Source organism: Capsicum annuum, chromosome 10 (genome assembly GCF_002878395.1).
Source record: "Capsicum annuum cultivar UCD-10X-F1 chromosome 10, UCD10Xv1.1, whole genome shotgun sequence".
Taxonomy (NCBI): domain Eukaryota; kingdom Viridiplantae; phylum Streptophyta; class Magnoliopsida; order Solanales; family Solanaceae; genus Capsicum; species Capsicum annuum.
The window spans coordinates 216,040,505-216,059,594 of NC_061120.1; the positions used below are offsets into that span (position 1 = coordinate 216,040,505).

The 19,090-nt window shown below is 36.1% G+C and overlaps 1 protein-coding gene across 3 annotated transcripts; it reads right to left on the minus strand.

Moving 5' to 3' along the window:
• Positions 1-1,770: 1,770 nt before the first annotated feature.
• Positions 1,771-18,105, minus strand: LOC107843753 (syntaxin-51). Of its 3 annotated transcripts, XM_047397380.1 has the most exons (9): positions 17,845-18,105; positions 16,225-16,458; positions 7,452-7,527; positions 6,883-6,983; positions 5,054-5,277; positions 3,321-3,526; positions 3,125-3,225; positions 2,947-2,991; positions 1,771-2,216 (listed from the first exon to the last, which is right to left on the minus strand). In XM_047397380.1, the coding sequence occupies exons 5-9, from the start codon at positions 5,269-5,271 to the stop codon at positions 2,091-2,093; spliced, it is 696 nt and encodes a 231-aa protein (XP_047253336.1). In that variant the 5' UTR covers positions 5,272-5,277; positions 6,883-6,983; positions 7,452-7,527; positions 16,225-16,458; positions 17,845-18,105; the 3' UTR covers positions 1,771-2,090. The 3 variants fall into 3 exon arrangements, with proteins under 3 accessions (XP_047253336.1, XP_016543622.1, XP_016543623.1); XM_016688136.2 differs by lacking the exon at positions 7,452-7,527; XM_016688137.2 differs by lacking the exons at positions 7,452-7,527; positions 16,225-16,458.
• Between the last annotated feature and the right edge of the window lie 985 nt (positions 18,106-19,090).

The following is a 19,090-nucleotide window of genomic DNA, read 5'->3' on the forward strand; positions in this document are numbered from 1 at the left end:
AAAAAAAAAAAAAAAGGGGAACCTATGGATGCATACAGTCTTTATACCTATTTAATACATTTTTATGTCACATTGATACACTTTTATACTACATTGATATACTTTTTTAAAAAGGAAGAGGGAATTCTTTGCATGCACATGCAATTCTTATACTCAGTTGATACTCTTTTATATCCACTGACCTCCGTATTTTATCATTATTGAAACTAAAACTGAAGTTGAAGTCATTATTTTGTATCAATTTTGAGCAAATTTACAATGAGAAAAAATTATAAGAAGCTAATTGAATGCAGATTTTTGGAGATTTTATACAAAATTTATGGAATAAGAAAGATTAATTGAAGTATCGAAAAAGGTAAAAGAATGGAGGTTTGGGAGTTTGAATGGAAAGGAAATTGTGAATGAAAAGGAAAGAAAGAAAGGGAAAGTTACTTTAACGACATTTTCAATTATGTTTAAGCGTATGACAGTGAAGGTTGGCTAGTGAAATTAGTTTGTGGCTATTTATATGGTATTTAATTTTGAGTGTTATTTTTATGATATTATTTTAGTTTTAAGTGCTATTGTTGTCCTTTTCCCTAATATTTATCCATTAGTAACAGATTAATACAAAACCCAATATTAATATAAAAATCTATAACTCTTCATTGCTTCATTTTAAATTTTACTTTCCAAGTTTTCAGAGAGTTCTCATTATTTCCTCATCTTACTTTTCTCATTCTCCTCATTCGTCAAGTTTTAATTTAGGTTTATTTCTCTTCTCTCTTTTTTCTTATGAAATTATGTTATAGTTAATTATTTTATGGAGTTAAATTTTTAATAAGTTGTCTCCAATTCTTCATTCTTCTTTATGCTCACATTTTATGTGAAAGAAACTTTCAGACAAGCTATTGTGACTAGTGACTTACAAATTGAACCACTGAATATCCACATAATATTACTTTGAGAGATAGTAGTTTAAACGTCTTAGTAATTTGCCAACTTAATTTTAATTGGAACTACTCTATGACCATTGTTTTTTTTTTTTTTAATCTTTTTAGTAAAAATATTTAATTTTTTCTTCAATCACATTATAATTGTAAAAAAACCGAGAAAAAAAATCGAAAAAACAAAAAAATCGAAAAAAATCGATTAAAACCGAAATATAAAAATCGATTGTATATTGGTTTAATTTGGTTTATAGATTTAGAAAACTGACATTATTGATTTGATTATATTTTAATGAAAAACCGAACCAACCCGACCTATGGACACCCCTATACAATACATAAAAGTCGATTACAAGAAAAGTTTGACCGTAATAGTGACATTTTATAGAGATGACTGTTATAGCGAGATCTGAATGTGCACTAACACTATTTGCTTATTGTACTCCCTGTTATACACATTCCGATGTATTATAGGCAAATAAAAACACCAAACCGCTGAACTAGTGAAATAGTTTGACAATAAAATGAGAAGCATCTAGTACCCGTTGAACTATGACCAAATTTGTTACGATGCACTTCCTGAACTAAATTTTAGCGTATTTTTGAACCTTTTTAGCTGACGTGGCACATAGCAGTCCTTCGCACGTCTAAGATGTTTAACTTCACGCAAGGTGCCACATCAGCACAAAAGGGCGATAAAACCACGCTAAAATTGAGTTCGGGGGGTAATACAACCCTCCTGAAGTTGGAGTGTGTCGTAGCAACTTTCTTCATATTTCGGGGGCACTGGATGCTTATCTATAGTAAAAATAGCTAAATTGCAGAAACAGTACAGCCAGTATAAGCCTGAAAAAAATGCATTGCACCATAAATTTAATATGTTCACAAGACTTGTCTCTACACAACTACCACTGGTATCCATGGCAGAGTTTTCTTTTTTCTACTTAAATTAAGTATAAAGCTCTATTGTGTTACGCGAAAAACACAAGATATACATAATACATACTTTCATAACGAATGCAGGACAAATTCGCGGTCCTTGTATAGCTAGAACTTTTGAAGTAGATTGAAGAATTGCAGGAGGAAAGCAACGTCTGGCTTCTCTTGTCGCCAATGATGAACAATAGAAGAATTGGATGATACTTTATCGTCATGGATAATCTACAAGTACTTTACGAAGAGGAAGATGACGACAGCTAGAATAACGATGAATATGACCAAAAGGCACAACCAAGTACAGCCGCCTTTTGTGCGCTTATTCAAAAATGCCAATCTCCGTTGCACCCTCTGTTTAAAAGGATAATGCGAATCACATTAGCTTAGGCGCGACAAAATCAGAGAATTCACTTTTTAATATGGCATGTTGGATTCAAAATTTCAAAAGATGCACACAATTAAGACCATACAATTAGTCAACGCATAATACATAAACATAAACTTGACATTAGTTAGCAAGTAAACACTTCAACTTTGAGTATGCACATCTAGACACCTCAACTCGTCTCTATTGTATCAGTTGAATACTCCAACACTCCAACGTACAAAATGACTATAAAGACAACTCTAAAATTTATGTGTCACTTCAGCATGGGGTGTCCTAGAGATGCAGCAAGGATGAGTTGGAGTGTTTTGTTATCAGTTGGGATCAAGTTGAGGTGTTTAGACGCGCACTTCAAAGTGGGAGTGATGAGGCCAAGTTTCAGTGTTTGTTTATGTATTATGCCATTAAGCTTTCTCCTCTGCTCCAATTTTATCACCTACGGCTTTGAATGCTAATGCACCCATTAGCATTTTGATTATCGTACAAAATCTTGTTCTATTCTCTACTTATTAATATGGTAACATTGGGTTTTAGTAGTTATACTGCATAGTAATAAACTATTTTACTTTAGCAAAAGCAAAATCACGTTTGTTTTGTTTTTGTATATATAAAAATGAAATAACCCATGTAACACACACACACACACCAACAAAACCAAAATAAAGTCAATTTGAAGCATAACGAAACAAGCAGTACCAGAAGCCGGGAGTTTGTTGTATCAACGTGGTAATCCAAGTTATCCTGCATAACATATAAAAACATTATGCTGTTAAAATATAGTAACCGAGTTGGATGACAAGATATAAATTCAAGGGTCGGACAAAAATCATAAAATGTTAAAAGTACTAAAACTTTTCGCAGTGATATCACCCACCAGTAGTGCAGTATGTAGGTTCAGCTCCTCGTTGATTGCTAATGCAACATGTTTTGTGCTTGTCACTGTCTCCTCCAATTTATCAAGATCCTCGTCCTGCTCTGTTTTACGTATAAATGAAAAGACAACCACGTCAATAAGTTTTTCAAAAGGAACAAGAAAAGAGCACGTTGATTCCTAGTGTATGAGGAGATGCCTTTCATAACTTGTCGTTGAAAACCTACAAGACCCTGGTTGTCAAGACCAGTTGCCCTACTGATAACATCAGGTCGCTTAGTTTCTGGTCCAAGCAAGCTGTCCCTATTTGCTAGGTGATTCATGTTGAGTGTAGTTGCCATCTGATTAGCTTTCGTAACCAGATTATCGAGCATGTCATGACGACGTTTCATCTCCTTTTTGGTTCTGTTTACAAGTAAGGAATCATTAATACAACAACAACATGCCAGTAAAATGCCGAAACTAATAAAATTTGACAGATGGTAACAGATAATGAAAGCAAGAAACTACATGAATATGACTGACTAATACTACAGCAGACATGGTGCTCCAGACTACCACCGAACCTAATCCCATCTAAAAGAAAGATAACACTCTACTACCTATTAACCTTCTAACCTAATCCGCGATATCCAAACCCTCCTATCTAAAGGGGCAATTTTCATTATCTGCTTGTGAAATAACTGAAAATTTCTTGGCATAAAAGGTGTAGAGATTGATCTCAAAAGACATTTTAATGTATCACAGCTTACAACAGTTGTTAGACAACACACAGAAAAGAACTTGCCTTATGTGGTAACACGCTTATAGACATTGATTACATCCACATCATATAAATTGGTTTGTTTCCATAGAATTAAACTAATCATCTTCACAAGAAAACTTAAAATTTTCCACACAACCACTTATGAAAAAAGATTCCATGATTAATGGATTCACGAAAATTTTTGAGAATTCAAGAGAAGGTCATGGGGAGAAAAGCCGTTTACTCCACTTCCATTTCGAATCAGAATATTTTAACGCCACCAGCTAATGGACTAAACTGTAAGTTTTTTTTTCCCGGAACAACTAGTAGTGTACTTAACTCCAGAAAATGAACTTTTACCATAGGCAGCCCGTGCACTAAAGCTCCCGCTACACGTGGGGTCCGGGAAAGGGCCAAACCACAAGGTTTTATTATACGCTACCGCAGCTTTACCCTGCATTTCGGCAAGAGGCTGTCTCCACAGCTTGAACGTGTGACCTCCTGGTCACATGGCAGCAACTTTACCGTATTATTTGTAAGCTGACCAGCATTTATTCAGCCCTCTCCCTTAACTCGCGTCAAACATCATTGGAGCCACACTCTCCTCAGTCCTCAGTCCACAACTCCAGCAATACAGCTCTTCCTAACCTCTCTGCCCCCCTGTAATCCTCTCAATCATTATGCCCCACTCCACCAACTAGATCCTATGCAAAACAAACCCAGTACTAATTAACTCACTTTTGAATAGTGATTTTGATTTTATGTTCAAGTTGCAAATTGTGTCTTGTAACAACAGTGGGTTTAGATTAAAAAATTTATCAACATTCAGTTTTACCCATTACCACAGCGGGTTATAAGCATAACTTAAAATCTGAGCAGCTATCTTACATCTGAAACTGGAAGGCCTGCAGGAATCTAACTCCAAAACTAAGGGAATAAATGGAGAAATAGATCATGATTAAGGATATATTCATGAAGTAAATTTTCGAGTCAATGATAATGCAGCTCTGTGCACAAGCTATGGAACAGCAAATGTCAAAGTAAATATTTGAAGCAGCATGAAATCCTTCATTTGCCAGTTTTCTGTTTAATCATGAGTACTTTCGAAAGATATCATTTTAAATTGAAATACAACTTTGCATACTATCATCAAACACCATATAGAAGTCTTTATGCAGTTTTCTTACAAAGGCTGCTTGCTTGGGAGCGTTGGCAGAAGGGACTGGAGAGTATCAAGCCTAGTCTTTAGTATAGTGATCTTTCTCCGAGCTGCAGATAAATGACGCTGCGTTTCAGGTCCGGAAGAGAGCAAAGAGCTCTTTGCAGAAATCATAGAACCGACTTCATCCGCAAGTTTGGATGCTTCATTAAATTCTCGCATCCATGAGTCAGCAGACGATGCCATTCTGACCTGAGAAGTCAAAATTGCATCTTAGGCAAAATATACGAAACTAAAAATTAAACATGGCCAAACTGACCGTATACAAGGAAAATACCAAATGGTAACAAATCTATAAAATACAATTCTCTACAAACTCCTCTCCGATGAGCTAGAACACGGGTAGCGGCTATAATCCGATTGCATAACTAGTTAATACGACTAGTTAGTACGTTCGAATAATAAAAAGTTCTCTTGCTAATCCTATTTAGATTCTGTCAGGTGAATACAATCAAATACAATCAAACAGAAGCCAATTCTGATGCAAAAATTCAAATTCAAAAATGAAATAGAAAAGATACAAAATCAAAAAATAAATATCATTAAAGGTGGGTCGTAAACCTTATTAGATACCATTGACTCTGGTATCTACTAAGTTTTACCTACTATTGGATTTGAACCAATGACTCCCGCCGTATGAAAGCAGTACTCTAACCACTGCTAGGGACTTTTGATTACACCAAAAGTAAATAAGGGAACACAGGCTATTCCTCAACTGAGAGAAACTCAACTCTACTCCTTCAAAGCTCTGTTGTTATCCTCTCTCTACACTACCTACGTTAAAGCAAGTGGAACCATGTTCGAAGCTCTCCGTCTTTTCTTCCTTCTCCCGCTCTTCCATCAGAAAAATATTTATTTCACAGTTTTAGGCATTGTCCATGGAGTGCCAAGCCACTTCATAACAAGCATACCTAACAAGCTCACTTTTGATCTTATCCAAATTATCCATATTATGATTTTGATATAATTCGTAACGACCCAAGTCGAAAACAAGCGTGGTATGTGGGAGGCTATTTTGTTATTAAGGAATAGAAAAAGACACAAAGGAGAAAGGTTTTTTTTGTGGAATAATAAAGGTGAGCTCCATATAATATTCTCTTTTGGTGTAACATCAACTACAAACACGCCTCAGTCCCAAACAAGTTTCAGTTCTTATGGTTAAGATATTGGTGAAAAATTCCTTTCAGAAGATGCGCATCGTTTTATTAGGACATTTTGGAAGACTTACAGACTAGAATGTTAAGCATATGCTAAAGCTTCCAAACTTGGTGTTAAAGGGAAAAAATTCTCACCTTTCACCAAAATGTTGTCAACCAGGCCAAATTCAATGTCCAAGTATGATTTCGATATAACTTGTAACGAACTGAGTCAAAAACAAGCATTGTATGTGGGTGGCTATTTTGTTATTTAGGAATAGAAAAAAAAAACACATGAGAAAGGTTGATCTCTGGAATAATAAAGGTGGGTTCCATGTATATTTTCTGTTGGTGTAACATCAATAACATACACGCCTCAGTCCCAAACAAGTTGCAGTTCTTATGGTTAAGATATTGATGAAAAATTCCTTTCAGAAGATGCACATCGTTTTAGAAGGACATTTGGGAAGACTTACAGACTAGAATGTTAGGCATATGTTAAAGCTTCCAAACTTAGTATTAAAACAACAACAACAACAACAAACCCAGTATATTCCCACAAAGTGGGGTCGGGGGAGGGTAGAGTGTACGTAGTCCATACCACTACCTCTAAAGAGGTAGAGAAGCTCCAAACTTAGTATTCAAGGGAAAAAATGCTGACCTTTCACCAAACTGTTGTAAACCAGGCTTGCTGTTAGAGCTTTAAACTAACTCGCTGAATGAACCCAATATTGCTCGAGAACTCTCATTTACAGCACATGCCTAACATAAAGTAAATAGAGTTAAATACTCAAAAGTCATAAGTGAAAAACCCAGATTAAAAATCTAAGGCGTATATTCTGGATATATAAATGCAGCAATGATCGTGTTATTGCTTGGTTTAAAGAAGCATATTAACTCTCGACTCCTGTGCACTGAACATTCTTTGGTACACATGAGGTTGTTTGCTTAAAATTAGAAACCCTATATCATACAGTATCTGCATCTAATAGCAATTTCAGATAGATGCTTTCTTTGAAGCCAAAATCAATTGACCACTCTGGTATCTTTCTTAAACGATAAACTATTAGCAATAGAACGAATCAGGTCGAACAACAGCAGAAAGATATTGAGAATTCATATATCCAAACCAGATTAGTTTTGAGATTCAGGCATAGCTGCTTTGTCATATTCCACTCATAAGTGATATAAGCCTAAGATCAGCTCTTGTATAATTAAGAGGAAAATTACCATAAAAGGCATGATAAAGGGCAGCCTGGTCCAGGGAAGGGCCAGACCACATGGGTCTATTGTATCCAGCCTTAACCTGCATTTCTACAAGAGGTTGTTTAAACGGCCCCATAAAATACATGATATTTAAGAAAAATTATAAGAAACTCTTAAATTATTACTTTGTTTAATGTTTCAAATGTACTATAAACTCTTTCTACAAGTACTGGAGAAGCTACAATTGAACTGAGTAAAAGGACGAAAACCCATCCATGATTCATCATGAAAACTGAGTAGTTTAGACTAAGACATGAAAGTTGTCACATCATAAGAAACTCTTTGTTTACCACTCCGTTAGATGGTATCAAATGTACTATAAACTCTTCCTGCAAATGCCAGGAGAATCTAACACTGAACTGAATCAACTAATTACACAATTCATCCTACCCCAAACAATACCACATAGTAATATTAACTCTACTGAGAATCCCTTTAGGCATCATCACTTATAATACTACCGAATTAGCAAAACCAATTAAGACAAAAGCTAAAGTTCTGAAATTCTTAATCTTTTTGCCAATACTCTTCCGGGGGTATCAACTTTTAGCACCATTACAATAATTAAGACAAAAGCTAGAGGTGCCAAAATTCTTAATCTTTTTGCCAAATACTTAGTGGGGTTTATCACAAACCAATAGAAACAGGGAAGGGACGTAAATCCATCGATGATTCATCATGAAAACAGAGTAATTTAGCAACTAATTACCCCAATTCAATCTACCTCCAAACTATACCAAATCATTAACACCATTGGCTCTACTAAGAATCAACTTTTAGCATCATCACAATTAGTAATGTCAAATTAGCAAAACCCAATTAACACCATTTGCAGAAAGAAAGTATTATGACGAAACTTTTGCTCTTGTGGCAAGGTTAGGAGCTATCCGCATTTTATTAGCTTTTGCTTCTTTTAAAAGATTTAAACTCTTTTGAGTGGATGTTAAAAGTGCCTTCTCAAATGGTTTCATAAAGGAAAAAGTTCTTGTTAAACAACTTCCAAGTTTTGAAGTGTCTTCCTTTCCTTGATTCTGTTTTAAAAACTCTCTAAAGCTCTAGACAGTCTAAAACAAGCTCCAAAAGCTTGGTTACGAATGTTTGAGCTCCTTTCTCTTAAACAACAATTTTCAAAGAGGAAAGAAATTGACACTAAGCTTATCATTCAAAGATCTTTCTCAAACATTTTGATGTTTCAAGTCTATGTTGATGATATAATTTTTGGAAGCTCTGACCCTTTATTATGCGAGAAATTTGATGATCTTATGAAAGGGGAAATGAAATGAGCATTGATGGGAGAACTCACCTACCTCCTAGGACTGCACATTAAGCAGTCAACTGATGGAACTTTCATCAGTCAAACCCAAGTATATAAAAGAACTTATAAAGAAGTTTGGAATGAAAAAAGGAAAAGCTTTTGGGACTCCAATGTGTCCATCAACTTTCTTGTGAGTGAAAAAATTTATCGTGGAATGATTGGATCTCTGCTGTATCTTACTGTCAATCAACAAGACATCATTGTTCAGCATATGCAAATGTGCTAGATTCCAGTCAGCTCTCAAGGAATCAAATCTTACTGCAGCTAAATGAATTATTCGTTACTTGAACAGAACTCAAGATCTTGGCCTCTGGTATCAGATGTTGATTTGCAATTGATGAAACAAATAGCAAAAGCACTATTGGTACGTGTCAAATTCTTGGCGAATCTCTCATTTCATAGCCAGCAAGAAACAAACATTAGTGGCTCTTTCCATCATTAAGGCAGAATATTTAGCCCTGGAAAATTGTGGGAGTCAACTACTATAGATGATGCATCAACTAATCGATTATGGTCTATCTTATGATTTTGTGCTCATAAAAAAAGGCAGTCCGATACACTAAAGCTCCTGCTATCTTATGATTTTGTCCTCATACTATGTGATAAATACCAGTCCTATTAGAACACATCTGCAGTATCTAGTGTTTTGTGGAGCCACAGAGGAAAAAATGTTGTTACTAAGAGTCATCTTCAACATTTTTGAAGCAGTACCTGGATTGCACATTAATTGGAGTAGAAGGTTCATTTACCCAGTTAATAGAGTCTCCAATATTGAGGATTTGGCAGAGAAGCTAGGGGGATAGTGGGTGAACTCCCCACAATATATCTAAGGAAAATTGGAGTGGTGTAATAAAGAAATGCGAAAGGTAGTTGACAAATTGGAAAAGTCTATCTTTCATCGGAGGTAGACTTACTCTGATCCATAGTGTATTAGATTCTCTCCTTTCCTATTTGATGTCAGTGTCCCCTATCACAATAAGTGTGACTAAAGTAGATGTTATCCGGAGGAATTTTCTATGGCGAGGTGGTGAAGATGAGCAGAAATATCATTTAGTAAAATGGGAGGAACTCCTGGCAAGCAAGAGAGGAGGTAGTCTCAACATCAGAGTTCTGAGTATACAGAACAAGTGCTTGATGATGAAGTGATAATGGAAGTTTGCATCCCCAGAAGAAGCTCTATGGGAAGAGGTGATTAGAACAAAATATGGTCTTCAAGACAAATGGATGACAGAAAAGGACATCAGTCCATACAATGGCAGTATATGAAGATCCATTAGGAACCTATGGGAAATAGTTTCTAGCAGGACAAGGTGCAAGGCTGGAGATGGTGAGAGGTGGCTTACTGGAATGATAAATGGTGTGGGCACGAGACTCTGAACCAGACCTTTCCTGAGCTTTACAGTCTATGGCAACGTCAAGATGCCACTGTGGCAGACTTATGGACAAAACAAGGATGGAACCTATATTTCAGAAGGAAACTGAATGATAGAGAAATGACCAGTAAGCTGCATTCAAGGAGACAGTTCCTCAAACCTTTATCCTAAGGGAAGAGAGGGACAGCTTGGTGTGGAAGGTGGATAATAAAGGGATCTTCATTGTCAGGTCAGCCTACAAGGAGCTGACAGCAACAGGTTCACATGAGAGAGGGTGGCCATGGAAAATGATTTGGAAGATCAAAGTGCCTTATAAAGTTAACTATTTTACTTAGCTACGGGCAAAGGAAGCAGTTCTCACTCATGAGAATCTGAACCCCAAAAAAAATTCAATTTATGCTCCAGATGCTATCTATGTGAAGAACAAGTTGAGGCTGTCAACCATCTCTTTTTGCACTGCACATGGACAGATCAGTCGTGACAAATGTTCATCCATAAGAGGAAGATAAAATGGGTAAACATGGAAGAATTGAAGTGCTAAGAAGTTGGAATAGAGATGACAATGCGGTAAAGAAAGAGAAGAGATGGAAGCTGGTCCCAGCATGCATTTGATGGACTGTATGGAAAGAGAGGAATCGGAGATGTTTTGAAGGCAAGCAGATCAATATGCAGAAGATTAAGCCAGACTGTTTAGGCTTTTATTATTTTTGGTGTAAACAAGTAGTTATAGATAGCACAGAAGAAGCTTTTAATGCTATTGACTAGCGGCTATATTTAGAAATCTTAGGATTTTGTAAAGCAACAACTTTTGCAAAGCGAGACTACACTTTGATGTAGTATACCTGTGGATACATAGAAGTAAAGTTTACCATTGTAAAAATAAAAATAAAAATGCACTATGCACCATTCCAAAGCTGAGCATATAGACATCAAACATCATTTTATTCGAGATTATGTTGAAACTGGCGATTTCATTTGGAATTTCTCAATTCAAAAAATCAATTGGCTGACGTTTTTAGAAAACCTCGCCTAGAGGAACGTTTTTGCTACCTTATAGATAGCCTTGGTGCTACCTATTTTAAAAATTAAATTGCTTTAAATGCTTAAGTTATTTTTTCCTTATATGCCTATAAAAGTTATAATTCTTGTTTTGCTCCATGTTCTCTTTATTTATTTTCCCTACTTATTATTTTTATTTTGCTATCATGTTGCACGACTGTTGGTCTACGGTCTTTTGTCTTGAGCCGGGGGCCTATCGGAAACAGCCTCTCTACTCCTTCGGGATAGTGGTATGGACTGCGTACATTTTACCCTCCCCGACCCCACTATGTGGGAATATACTGGGTTTGTTGTTGTTGTTGTATTATTTTTATTTTGCTCCGTGTTCCTTTTATTTATTTTCCATATTTGTTTCGCCTTCCTAGATAGGAAGATGTGGAGGAAGAAAATTAAGGTAGATGGGTAGTAGGTAGGAGTACGTCTCTGCTAGTAGGTAGTTGTGTTTTGTCTTGATATACATTCTAGCTATCATAGTGCTTTGCTTGTAGTGTCTTCGTCTTGGAGTTTTGGTGATGTCTATTGTTTCAGGCTAAGTTGTGCGGATTCTTCACTTTCGATGTTGCACCGTGTCGGATTCTCCAAATATACACTATTATTGGAGAATCCGGCACGCACTCGTGGACATTCTTGACGAATCCGAGCAACATAGGTTTCAGGAGGTCGAGTTTGGCTAAGTTGCTCGACTCTCCAAAAATGTTGCCGCACCTGTGTCGGATCCTTCAAAAATACACTATTTTTGGAGGATCCGACATGCGCCTTTAGACGTTTTGGAAGAGTCCAAGCAACTTAGGAGTTCGGTACTACTTTGTGGTAGGCTTATTTTTTGGTCATTATCTGTTGTTTATTTCTATCTATTATTTCTTCTTCTTATATTATGTCCTTCTCTAGAGTATTTTTGTCTCGAGCCAGGGGTGATTCGGAAACAGCCTCTCTACCTCACCTCTGAGGTAGTGGTACGGACTGCGTACATTGTACCCCTCCCAGACCCCACTTTTTTGGAATATTCTGGGTATGTTGTTGTTGTTGTTATTTGTTTCACCTTCCATGTTTGTCCTATTCTTTAATTACTCACTCTTTCCCATACACCTTTTCAGCATCAATCCTTTCTCATCCAGCAAACCTTTGGACCATCTTTCACCGACTTTATAAACCCTCTTCCTCTTCACTTCCAATTCATCTATCCTTTCACTATTCTCCTCTCTTCCTTCTCTTCAAAACCCTCTCAAATGGCAATAAACAAAATCTCCTTCGTCCCCATCAGACGCACAAGCAAGCGTTTTCAAAGCTCTGGAGAAACAGATGACATTGTGGATCTTATCTCAGATTCTTCAAATGATGAAGTTGCTGAATCATCCAAGACCTGCTATAAGAAGAAAATTGTCCCTCAAGGTCATGCTAACAAAAAATTCAAGTCGGAGAAGTCCGATGATTTCAGTCTTCAAGACATGCAACTCTTTTGGGGAGTCTCAGAAAAGAAACGGTACTTTGCTTTCAAGTTCAGGCCCATTGCAAATGGAAGGGTCATAAACCTGGAACAGATTGAGGACTCTCACTGCCCTGTAAGTACTATCTTCAACGCCCAGAAATTATCTCCATTTTTTCAACTCTGTGACAATAAAGTGTTTGAGGAACCAGTTCGAATGTTCTATGCAAACCTTAGGGTTTCAAAAGATAGTGGTGAAATCGAAACTCTAGTGCTGGGAAATCGTATTGTGCTCAGTCTTTACTTGTTTGAAAAAGTTTTTGGTACCAAGTTCTCTGGAAGGGTCCCCTATATGAATGGTGGTTGGCCTGAGGATTTTGAGGTGTCTCTCGATGAAGCAAAGGTGTTTATCTCTGAACCGGGCTCAAATTTGGCAGACTTTGGGCCCTCTACTCTCTGTTTTGAAAACAGAATCCTAGCCCACATTATTGCCACCACTCTCTTTCCTCGTAAAGGTTCGTTTAGTTCTCTTACTAACAGGGATGTTTTTGTTCTGTACTGCCTGCTGAAGAAGATAAGAATAAATTGGGCTGAATGGTTTTTGGCTTACATGGTTGAGAGTGCGGATGACTCCAGCTCTGCAGCAAACCTTCCTTATGGTATCTTGATCTCTAGAATCCTGCGTTCCCTATTCCTGGACCTCTCTGGCTTTCCTCCCAAGGAGATCAGTGCAACATATGACAGTCGAACTTTTACCAACTTGGGTTACCTTCTTGTTGATGGTAAGTGGTCTAAAAAGTCAGTTTCAAAGACCAAGCCAACCCCAACTGGTGAAGACAAAAGCACAGATGTTCCCACTTCAAGTTGGAAAAAGGAAATAGCTGAGATCAAGGACTCCCTAGTCACTATGTCTGCTGGGATGCAGAACATCCAAGAATCTCTGACCGTGCTGATTAATCTCTCTAAAGGTGCCAGGACCAGCACGGACGTAAGCAAGGTACAGTTGGCTGCTGATCACCTGCAGCGTGAAGAAGTCAAGTCTGTGAACCAAATCCCCAGGAACGCTGACTCTGCTACGAAGGTGATTGATACTTCCAACATGGAGCTACTGTTGCTTTCCTCCAAGAACACTGAAAAATCCTATCACTCAATCTCTCAAAGGGTGATCAATACCTTTAAGTACTTTCTTGGTGGTCGTTAGACACCTGAACTCTTTTTTTTTTGTGCCCCTGCCAGGCTTCAATCTCTTGGTCTGTATAAACTCTATGGTGTTCTAACCAAGACCCTAACTCCTTCCTCCCGCAACTGCTTATCCTTTTTTATTCTGAAGACGGAGAATATCTATGCATGTTGCTTGTTCTTTATCATGTTTTGATCATGTCTTGGTTTTGCATCTCTCTCTCGGTGGTATTGTTGATTGATGCAAATATTTAATTGTTGAATATAAATTATGTCCATGTCCTATGTGCCGTATTTTTCTTATCATCACTTGCAGAAATGTCACACACTGGGAAACTCAATTCCCTTGAGAGCCAAAGAATGAGGGGGAGCTTAACAGTCATCTCCAGCCATACATTCAGGGGGAGTAAACATCCCAAATACTCAGGGATGTACATGAATAAATAACACCCCATATGATTGTCATCATCAAAAAGGGGGAGATTGTTATCCTTGTAGATTTCGATGATGACAACTAACCATTGCAATATATTCTGCTGCGCAGATCAGAACGGAAAGAAGAACCTATCACAAGGAAAGCAAATCTCATTGCAATGAAAGTGCCAAGATCCAATGTTAAGATGTCAATTCACCAGGAAGGAGCTGTTTTATTGGCAAGGCAAAGACGGTATTCAAGGACCTCAGAATCTGTCAAAGACACAAATATGGAAAAAATAACAACCAATCCAGGAAACTGTAGATCGCAGCATTTAAGCATCAAGGAAGGGATTACATCCTCAATCAAGCCAAAGCTAACTTGGAAAGACAGCAAATGAAGTCAAGAAATTTATAGAAGTCGCAGCAGCAACAAGCCAACGGTGCTCAACATTGACAGCAGATATTCCGTTCAAGATCTCTTTCTCACAAGGAAATCTGTCAAATTGAATGTCAATCATGCCTCAATCAAGATCCATTCAAATCATTCTTGATTGAGCACATCCCTTGGGGTTACCTTAGAGCAATCAGTAAGAGATCAAGGGAAGATCACTTCTCCATCACAAGAGGCATATATAAAGAAGACGAAGACTGAAGAAGCAATTGTACAACTCCACTTGAGCATTCCTAATCCCTTCTATATCATACTAAAGCACTGTAATCTGTAATAGCTTACTAGTGAGTACAAAAGAAAGAAGAGAATAGGCAGCAGAGCAAAAGGTAGAACTGAATTCAGATCAGTTCAAGGGAGTTCTCAGTACCTTACTTTAACAATTCTATGTACTAATGTTACTCAACAAAGCTCCAAGGAAACCTTGTAACCCAAGAGAACTGTATTAAGCACCACATCAATGATCCGAACTAGTATAAAACTCTGTCTATATTTATCTTTCTGCATTTACTCTATTTCTATTTCTGTTTGTTCTACTCTATTAACCTTCTGCAGAAGCATAGTTGACTACAAATCACCAATGATTCATCATAAAAACTGAGCAACCTACCAACTGATTCCTCAATTCAATCTATCTCCAATCGCTCTACTAAGAATCAACTTTTAGCACTAAAAAAAAGGGAAGCCCGGTGCACTAAAGCTCCCGCTATGTGCAGCACCATTATAATTGATACTGCCAAATTAGCAAAACCCAATTAAGACAAAAGCTAAAAGTTCCAAAAAAAAATTAATATTTTCCCAAATACTCTTCCTGGGGTTTATCAAGACCCAATATTAACACCAAAAAGACGAAAACCCATTGATGATTCATCGTAAAAACTGAGCAATCTCACTACTGTTCCTCAATTCAATCTACCCCCAATGGCTCCACTAAGAATCAACTTTTAGCACTAAAAAACACCCAATGCACTAAAGCTCCTGCAGTGCGTAGAGCCATTACAGTTAATACTACCAAATTAGAAAAAAAAAAACAATTAAGACAAGCTAAAAGTTCCAGAAATTCTAATCTTTTTGCCAATACTCTTCATGGGGTTTATCAAGAACCAATATTAACACCAAAAGTACGAAAACCCATCAATAATTCATCATTTATACCAGTGATATCAAAGACACACTTAAGCCCTGAAGTGAGGCTCAAAACGTGTTGAGCACTTCCCGTCGCTTCATGTGAGATTCACTGTCATCATCAAGTTTTAAGACATACTTTTCCTTGCCAATGAGTCTCTTCTGAAGAGGCTGCTAAACAATTGGATATTTCACTTCTTTTTTTTTTTTTGAAAAGGTAACAATTTACTGAAAACCCTTACAAGAAAGTAGTGAATAATAAAAACATAATACCAGTCCTACAATGAATCTAAAACTTCTAGGATTACTTCTGCATCTACAATGGGACTCTTCGTACACCAAAAACAAAGTAACAGAATACAATTTGTTTTAATCTTCTGTAAGGTCAACAATCTTACTAGGCATTGTCCATTGGATGCCTCTGAGATTGATGAAAATCTTCCATAATTGATCGGTGATTCTGCAATGAAGGAACAAATGGCTCACTGTGTCTCAGCTGCTTCCCCACAAAGGCAGCAATGCGTCACTAAAATAATGTCCCTTTTCCTCAAGTTCTCATACGTCAAAACAGCCTCTTTTGCTAAGAGACAAGTGAAACATGCCACCTTGAGTGGTATCTTGGCTTTCCAGATCTGCAAACAAGGCCAGTTGAGGCTCTGTGACATATCCAAGTTCATGATCTTGTACCCTTAGCTCACTTTATCGTAATTGTTTTTCAATTTCTTTGTTCATATATTTGACATTCATGCTTATAATTTATTAGTCTTGGACTAAACATAAATATTTATATTTTTTCTCCCTTTGCGCCTTTTTTCATTGAAGCCCACGCTTTAATATGCGCTTTGCGCTTTAAGCCCCGGCAGACCTTAGCTTTTTTGCGCTTTTCACTTTTGATAACACTGATTAAAACTAACTTATTCAGACTCAAATCAAAAGGGGTCTTAGGGAATTGTAGAAACAACAACAACATACCCAATGTATTCCCACAAAGTGGAGTCTGGGGACGATAGGTGTACGCAAACCTTACTTCTACCTCAAAGGTGAGATAGAGAGGATGTTTCTGATAGACCCTCATCTTTTAGCACCACTACAATTAATACTACCAAATTAGCTAAAACACAATTAAGACAAAAGCTAAAGGTTCCAAAAGTTCTAATCTTTTCACCAACACTTTCTTTTTTTTATAACCATGGTGTTCGGGCCAGTTTGTCCGTACCTCGACTAATTCCACGGGATACCTGCCACCTCCCACCGGCAATACGTACCAGATAACTCTGTCCATCAAGGCTAGAACAAATAGGAAGAAATCACCTAATGTTTGCCTTGGTTGGAAATTGAACGACTGCAATTAATACTACCAAATTAGCTAAAAACCAATTAAGACAAAAGCTAAAGGTTCCAAAAGCTCTAATCTTTTCACCAATACTTTCTTTTTATGATTACCGTGGTGTCCGAGCCAGTTAACGCGCACCTCGACTAATTCCACGGGATATCCGCCACCTCCCACCAGCAATAGATACCAGGTAACTTTGTCCACCAAGAGTAAAATAAATGGGAAGAAATCACCTAAGATTTGTCTCATCTCAGTTGAAAATTAAACCTAAGACCTCATGGTGATCAACCCAACTTCATTGAACCACTAGTTCACACCCTTGGGTGCATCTTTTCACCAACACTCTTCCTAGAGTTTATCAAAAACCAATAGAAACATAAAAAGAACAAAAACCCATCAATGATTCATCATAAAAACTGAGTAACTTAGCAACTAGTTCCCCAAACCATCAACCTTTAGCACCATTACAATTCATACTGCCAAATTAGCAAAACAAAAGCTAAAAGTTCCAATCTTTTCACCAATACTCTACATGGGGTTTATCAAGAACCAATATTAACACCAAAAGAACAAAAACCCATCAAGAATTCATCATAAAAACTAAAATAATTTACATACAAATCAAAAGGGGTCTTACAAAAGTAAATCAACAAACAAGAAAACCAAAAGGGTGTTGAAAATTTACCTTCAAATATGAATTGAATATCAACAATATTGATGACAATTTTGGATCAAGAATCCATAATGGCCTTTTCTCCTTTATGTTTTTAACAAAATTGTTATTGGGGAAAAGGTCAAAAAGGTAGGAAGCTGAGTGGATTGTTTGTTTTCTAATATTCTAATAAATTAATAACTATGATTTTATAGTTATGATATTCCCATAATGTGGGCCGTTGGATCTTGTGCAAGTTCTATAATTGAGAAAAAAATAAATGGAACTACAATGATGAACAATTAAGGTGTTCAAGACAGCTAACAAAATATGTGATCCAACTATTAAAATTAATTTATTTATATCAATAATTGAAAGTTAAGGTTGATTATGTCACTGTTGTTTTAAACGTATTCATTTGTGCCATTATATTTTAATAAAAATATATATCTGATTTTATAAATAAACGTATTCATTTGTGCCATTATATTTTAATAAAAATATATATCTGATTTTATAAAATTATTTATGTTATATATTCCTTGTTAGAGTTCACGTCACCATAATTAATATTAATTAAATTTGATATAAGTTAAAAATAGAATAACATTATTAGTTATGATAATTATGCTCCTATTTTAGTAATCCTAAATGTAGAAAATCATCTCGAAAAGTAACTAACAGTAATTGATAATTTGAAATGCTAACAATCCTATTAGATTAGTTGATTATTAAATTAGTTGATTAAAATTAATTGATAAACATCAAGTGTTAGGCATTGAAAATTAATAATAAAAAATTATAATATTTTAATAATTTTAAATGCTAATAGTTCTATTAGATTAGTTGATTAAAAGTAATTGATAAACACCAAATATTAGGCATTAAAATTTGATAATAGAAAATTATAATATTTTGATAGTTTGAAATGCTAAGAGTTCTATCAGATTAGTTGATTAAAAGTATTTGATAAACATCAAATGTTAGGCATTGAAAATTGATAATAAAAAATTATAATATTTGTTAAAACTTCTAAAATTTAAAAGTATTTTTTATATTAAAAATAAATAATGAATTATATTTTTTGATAATTAAAAGTCACATTTGAGGAAGAATAGTTTAAAGATACAAAAATCATTAGAGGTAATAAATTTTTTTTTTGTTTCTCATTCAGTGTTCGATACCAGTATTGGAGTCAGACTAATCTAGACTAAACCAAACTAAATCACCAAGAATCAAACCACCGGTTATTTTTTTGTGTTAGTTTGATTTTTGAAAT